Source organism: Plasmodium reichenowi, chromosome 13, assembly GCF_001601855.1.
Source record: "Plasmodium reichenowi strain SY57 chromosome 13, whole genome shotgun sequence".
Classification (NCBI taxonomy): Eukaryota; Apicomplexa; class Aconoidasida; order Haemosporida; family Plasmodiidae; genus Plasmodium; species Plasmodium reichenowi.
In genome coordinates this window covers 1,841,040-1,848,539 of record NC_033658.1, presented here as the reverse complement: position 1 = coordinate 1,848,539, position 7,500 = coordinate 1,841,040, and the positions used below count along the sequence as shown (strand labels likewise).

The following is a 7,500-nucleotide window of genomic DNA, read 5'->3' as shown; positions in this document are numbered from 1 at the left end:
AAATTAATTTTTCTTTTTTTTGTAAACTTTATGTGAATATGTACCAAATAAAATAAATATAATCAAAATGTGAATGTAAATATATATATATATATATATATATATGTACCTATTGTTATACAAAAATGTGTTATATGATAGGTTATACATATATATGCATATTTTAAAATATTTTGTATATAAGGCCAAAAAAAAGGTCAATTATTATACCCAACTTTTTCTCGTCCTAAACAATAAAATATATACATACATATAAATAAATAAATATATATATATATATATTTATTTATTTATTTTATATTTTATATTTTTTTTTTTTCTTACTCTTTGAGGTCATATTTATATCTGTGTGAAGTAGAGCTTTTCCTATATTCATTCAAGGAATCGAATCTAATATATGAAGAAAAAGAAAAAAATATACATAAGTGTATTTATACCTTTAAAAGCATTTATGTTCGATCTTTATACATTGAACTTACATATTTTTTTCCCGAGGTTCATATAAATATTGAAACATCTTAAAAAAATCAGATGATACTTGAAAAAAACCAAAGTAAGATATAAATGTAAAAATTAAAAAATCTAAAAGACAACATAAAAAGCAAAAGACCCATTGAATAAAAGTCAATCCATTTACGTGAAAATGGAAAAAAAAAGATCCATATTGAATAGCACAAATATGGATAATCATAATAAATAGAAATAAAAAAAATATTTTATAATTCTCAAAAATACTTTCCATAAATATAGAATTATTTATCATTTCACGTTTTTTATATAATTCATTTTTTATATTATTTAAAGAACTAGAAATTTTTTTTAATATTTTGGAATCTTGTTTATTTGTATAATTGGTTTCATTGTATATGTTTGTATCATCATCATGATTCTTCTTCATATTACTATTATTATTTATTTTATTATTATTATTATTATTATTATTTATTTTATTATTATTATTATTTATTTTATTGTGTTTTTTATTTACATCTGCTTTTTCATCAGATATTACAATTTCTTTCTTTACATCATGCATTAATCTTTTCATAAGATCCTTCTCTAAAAAAACTTGATCCTTTTTTTTTTTTATGAAATATAAAAAGTTATATTTCTTGATTTTAAATTGCTGAGAATAATTTTGAAACTCCTTAGAAAATGTTTTTATATATAAATAAATATATGAAAAGAAAAATAACAAAAAGAAGACATTAAATACGATGGTACCATGTCTACTAGGACTTATATGATATTCCCATTCATTCATTGTCCTATAATCATTTTTTATATCGATATTATTTTGAATCTTAAGATTTTCTAAATTTTTCTTAAACCTTAAACTAGATCTAACGGTATGAAAATAATTAGATTGTTGTCTATCTATTAGAAATGAAAATTCAGAAAATTCAAAATTCTCTCTAATTTCATCCGTTATAAAGATCCATTTATTTTCTGGTATAAATAAATGACCAAATAAAAACACGACTAATAAAATAGTTATTTTAGATAATATAGAAGATATAATATTATTGATATCTTTTTCTTCAAAAAAATTATAAGAATATTTATTATTTGAATCATGATGAACTACACTATAATTACATTTACGATAACAAGAAATATAATGGAAAAATATATTTTTAATTATATATATATATAATATTTGTACTGTACTTAAAAATTCCAAACCATTTACTAAAGTAGATATTATAGAAAATAATACAAGCGATATATAAAATATTATATTATATTCAATATGTAATTTTATATTCATTAAAATACAATTTGATATATATTTTAATTTTATATAATCATATAAACTTTTATTTAATATAACCATATCACATTTTTCTTTCATATCATTAGTACATTTATTATCACATATTAATATACTACTACAATTATATATATCACTACTACTACTACTACTACTATTATTATTATTATTATTGTTCATGTTCATGTTCATGGTGTTCTTTTTATTATTATTTTTATTCTGTGTTGATATATATTTATCATCATTAATTACTAATGTATTCTTACCATACATATTACATGTACATAATAAACATTCCAATTCATTTTTATTACAATTATAAAATATATTATGACTTAATAAAAAATCATATTGCTTTCTTCTTATTTCATTACATTCATTTTCCTGAGTATATCTATCATTATATAAATTTGTAGTACTACTTTCATCATATTTCCTTAAATTCCATATTTCACTTTTCAATTTTTTTTTTTTTCTTGATATTTCATTCTTATCATTCGTTAATTCATAACTTTCTATATTATTATATTCCATTAAATTAGGTTCATTCAACTCATTTTTTAAATATATAATATCTTCTTCAGAATGCTCATCTTCTTTTTCTTCTTTTCCTTTCCTCTTTTTGTCATTTTCCTTTCCTTTTTCTCCTTTTTTATTAAAATCGTTTATCTCATCCTCATCAAAACTTAAATCAAAACTATTTATTTCATTTATTTTTGTTGCATCATATGCCTTTATACTTTCCAAATGTTTCCCAAAATTATCAAATAATTTATTTGTACTTTCCAAATTATTCTTTGTAAAAAATTTAGCATTCAAATTATTAGCTTCTAATATTGAATAATCAAAATATAAATATTTACTTAGATATCTCTCTAATACTAATATGCTAATACAAGTATAATTATTATCATTTATCTCTTCATTCTTAAGGTTATATTCATTATCTCTTTTCTTTATATATAAGTTATCTTCCATATTGTTTTCGTTTAGTGTCACATCTTTGTAAGCAAAACAAAGAATTGTATCTACTTCACCATCTTTTATATTTTTAATTTTTTCCTTTAACTTTTCTATATCTCTGCAAGGAGCAAAATTAAATATACATACAATACATACATACATATATACATACATACATATATACATACATACATATATACATACATACATATATACATATATACATACATACATATATACATATATACATACATACATACATACATATATTATATTATATTTATTTATTCATTTTGATGTATGCATGTTAGGACATATAATAAACTATATATTCATATCTATATTTTTACCCCTTTTGTGTGTCTCCATCCAGGTAGGTTTTACATTTTGGTAGAACAAAATCAACATGACCCTTAATAAATATTCGCATAACTTTCCCTTCACATACCTTCCTTTTAACATCATTATAATTTGGTTGTTCTCCATGTACCTTACCATTTTGTATATATAAATTTTTTTCCTTTTCTTTATTTAAAAGAACAAAGGTAAAAACAGCCTTCCCTTTAACATATTTAAGTTGTAATATATTGTGAGGCTTAACAAAATAATCTTCGACATTTACTTGAAAATTCTTCATAAAATTTATTAAAGATATATCTATATCTAAAAAATATTCATTATATTGATACATATTACTAGTTGTAAGTATACACTCAATCAATAAATGAAAAAATAAATTATTCATTATATGTTTATCATTATCTCTGTTAAATATTTTGAAAGAAGGGCTAGGATTTCTCAACGTATCGTATAAAAAATAGGTATTAACAAATGAATAAGTATACTGAGTATTAAAAAAAAAATATACACATTTATATTTTATATATCTATTTATATCAATAAATATTGTATTAGAAAAAAGAATATTTTCAAATGTATTTTTTGTATTTATCATAAAATTCTCTTTCAATATTTTACTCGAATTTAAAGCTAAACAATTTTGTAATAATAAAGGCATTTGATCAATTGATAGCAACAGATATTTCAATATTTCTAATATTATTGTATTTAATAAAAACATTAATAAATTATATGCAAAAGTTTGCATATCATTTTCAATTAAATTAATTAAAAAATGAATAAAGATAAAAAGAATACATATAGAACAAGAAAATATAATTAATATCACCATGTTTTTGGAATATCTATTTATTAAATTCTCTATTCTAGTACTACTCTCTATTTTTTTGATAGAATTATAATAAAACATTTGTTTGTATTTACCAACACACGTTGTAATCATAATACCACTTCCTTCAATAATAGAAGATTCTGATAATAAAAGTGGACACACATCATCATATTTTTCACACAAATTATTATTATCATACATACCACAACTAATATTATTATTATTATTATTATTATGTAGTGTCATTTTATTTATATTTTCATCTTTTCCCTCATTATATGCCTTTTTCGAATTATATAATATATCAGGACTTTTTTTCACATTTTCCATATTTTCTATATCATTCATTATATATGTATCATTATTCTTTTCTATATTAGAATTTTTTTTTATATTAATATCTTCACTGAACTTTTTTATTTTCATCTTCATTTTTAAATTTAACATTTCAAAATAATTCATTTTTGTTTTTTTTAATTCATCAACACTTATCTTTTTCTTTTTCATTTTTCCCATCTCATATATATATTCATCTAAACTTATTTTCCTTTTTTTCTTCTTCTCAAGAGTATTCATCAAATTAGATTCATCTACTATCATATTATTACTTTTTAATAATATACCATCAGCTGGTATTATGTCACCTTTAAATAAATATACAATATCTCCAACAAGAAGATTCTTCCCATTAATAAAATAAAAGTTATTTTCGAAAAATATATAATTTAGTAAATCGTTCTTTTTCCTTTCGTCAATAAATATTATAATACTTGATTCTTTATTTAATGTATCTTTATCTACATTCTTTGATAGTACATTTTCGCTGTCATTCATTTTAATAAAATTATTAATATTTACTTTCTTATCATTATTATTATTATTATTATTATTTACAATATATCTTGATTTATATGTATTCCCTTTATCGTTTATATTTTCTTTATCGTTTATATTTTCTTTATCGTTTATATTTTCTTCATCGTTTATATTTTCTTCATCGTTTATATTTTCTTTATCATTTATATTCTCTTCCTTAGTTATATTCCCTTTCATCTTATTAGTATTCTTTTCCTTATCCAAAAATATTTTTTCTACATTCACCTTGTTTCCTTTATATTCTTGAACAATCTCATTTTTATCTTCCATTTTTATATTTTTTATTAACAAATCTTCATTACCTTCCATACCAGCCTCATCATTTTTTTTATTGGTCTTCTCTTTTTCTAATTCATCATTATTTAAATTATCGGAGTCAAAATTAAAAACATTTTCATTTACCTCAAAGGGTATATAATCTATATTTGATTTATCTTTGAAATGTTCATAATCATATAGTTCAGAATTAACTCTATTCAGGAAGCTCTTCAAAAAAAAGTATTTCGAATATTTTTTTATCTCCATAGTTTTTTTGCTTTCAAATTTGTCCATTAACATTTGTTTGTTTTTCACATTATGTTTGATGAAATTACGGCATATATAATTCCTTTTAATGTGATTAAATTTTGATGTTATGGAGTTAATTCTGTTTTCTTTTAAATAATGTACAATAGTAAGACATATACATCCGATAGTCACCATTAAGGAAAAAAATAGTGCCTCCAAAAAATCTATACCCAGAAAAATATATTAAAATAAAATGAATATATGCATGATATATATATATATATATATATATATATATATATATATATATATTACAAAATGTATATAATTTATTAAACCTTATGATTTATTTATTTTAGAATAGCATCAGTGCCAAACTTTTTTAAAATATATGATAACATATATTATTTTTTATACCTATAACATTGTCTCTATCACATACGTAAGTTACGAAGGTGTAAAAATATATACAGGTTAAGAATATTTTTAATGGATAATTTTGTAAATATATTTTTATAACAGATAAATATGTTAAAGAAGGTATCGATTGGATTATATTTGAACAATAATAATGTATTCTATAACTATTTATCATATTAATTTTTTTATTAAATATAAAATAATCAGATACATTTTTTTTGGTTTTCTTTTCCTTTTGTATATCTGCTTCTTTATTATCTTCATCTATCAAATCTTCATTTTCAACATTTTTATTTTTAACGTCGTCTTGTTTTTGTTCTTCCATATATTTTATATATTTTAACAATTTTTTAAAATATGGTAACTTGCATTTCTTCAAAAAATTTTCATCATAATTTTCATCGATATAAAAATTTAATCCATTTTCCTTACTAATTATTTCTTCTATTAACTTTCGAGAATTTTGTAGGCATTTCAAATCTTTGCTATAATCTTCTTCTTTCATATATTTATCGAAAAGACCTTTAAAGAATTTTGCATCATACGGAAATAAACTTTTGGTAATTTCTTCTATCATTATATCTAAAACTTAATTTATTAACTATTGTGTTCATATATATATATATATATATATATTAATATATTTTTCATCTAATGGTTAATATATAATTATAAAAAAAAAAAAAAATACCCATTGATGTTTCTATAAGACGGTTTTATAACTTATAATAATACTATCCTTTATGTATTAAGAATAAATTATATTTCTAATTATTATACATAAGAAAAAAAAAAAAAAATAACACATATATATATATATATATATATATATATATATATATATATATATATGTTGTATCATTAGATAGAATTATATATTAAAATTTTCTTATTTTATAGTAGATATATTTTATTTTTACCTGAACTGGTCATAATATTTTTTTTTTTTTTTTTTTTTTTTTATGTTTTCTCTTTATCTAGCTATTTTTCGAAATTATTCATTTACGCGCTTATTACACACACATACAAATAAGGGTTAAAAAATAAAACGAAAATTATCAAATATGGTTCGAATTAGATAAAAACTTTACACAATAGGATCAATAAGCAATATAGAATTGATACTGAATGTTAAATCATTAATGCAAGTGTGTTACTAGGTATTGAAATTATGATTCTAAATATTATTATATAAAATGCATGAAAATAATATTATAATAGACAGAAAAAGTTTCATTTTTTTACTCATACATAAATAAATTCGCATATGATGAAACATATATAATAGTATTAAATATTTTTTTATAATATATATATATATTTATATATTAATGTATTAATATGCTTTTTATACTTTTCTTATATGTGAACATAATTTCATATTAATGTAGACAATATTATTATTTAATATATATATATATATATATATATATATATATATTTAAAAAAAAGTAAGAAAAAGACTACACATTATTTTGATTTATCCCCTTATATAAAAGACAATATTATTTACATTTCAAACTTGTTACAAAATTTATAACTTTATATTACATTTAAAAATTATATTATTCTTTTCTCTATCTGTTATCTTAATAAAATAAAAATTTTACAGATATATAATAATAATAATAATATATATATATATATATATATGTATGTATGTATGTGTGTAGAATTTTATAATCTAATTATAAATATATACAATTAAATCCTTTTTGCTATCCTGGTTATATAGTTTATATTATCTTTTAACATACTGTAGATATTT

The 7,500-nt window shown here is 19.3% G+C and overlaps 1 protein-coding gene across 1 annotated transcript; it reads right to left on the bottom strand.

The window, feature by feature from the left end:
- Positions 1-204: 204 nt before the first annotated feature.
- PRSY57_1347800 (E1-E2 ATPase, putative) lies at positions 205-6,309 on the bottom strand (the record flags this gene model as incomplete). Its single annotated transcript, XM_012909402.2, has 5 exons — positions 205-226; positions 325-390; positions 480-2,855; positions 3,088-5,536; positions 5,730-6,309. The coding sequence occupies 5 exons, from the start codon at positions 6,307-6,309 to the stop codon at positions 205-207; spliced, it is 5,493 nt and encodes a 1,830-aa protein (XP_012764856.2).
- Between the last annotated feature and the right edge of the window lie 1,191 nt (positions 6,310-7,500).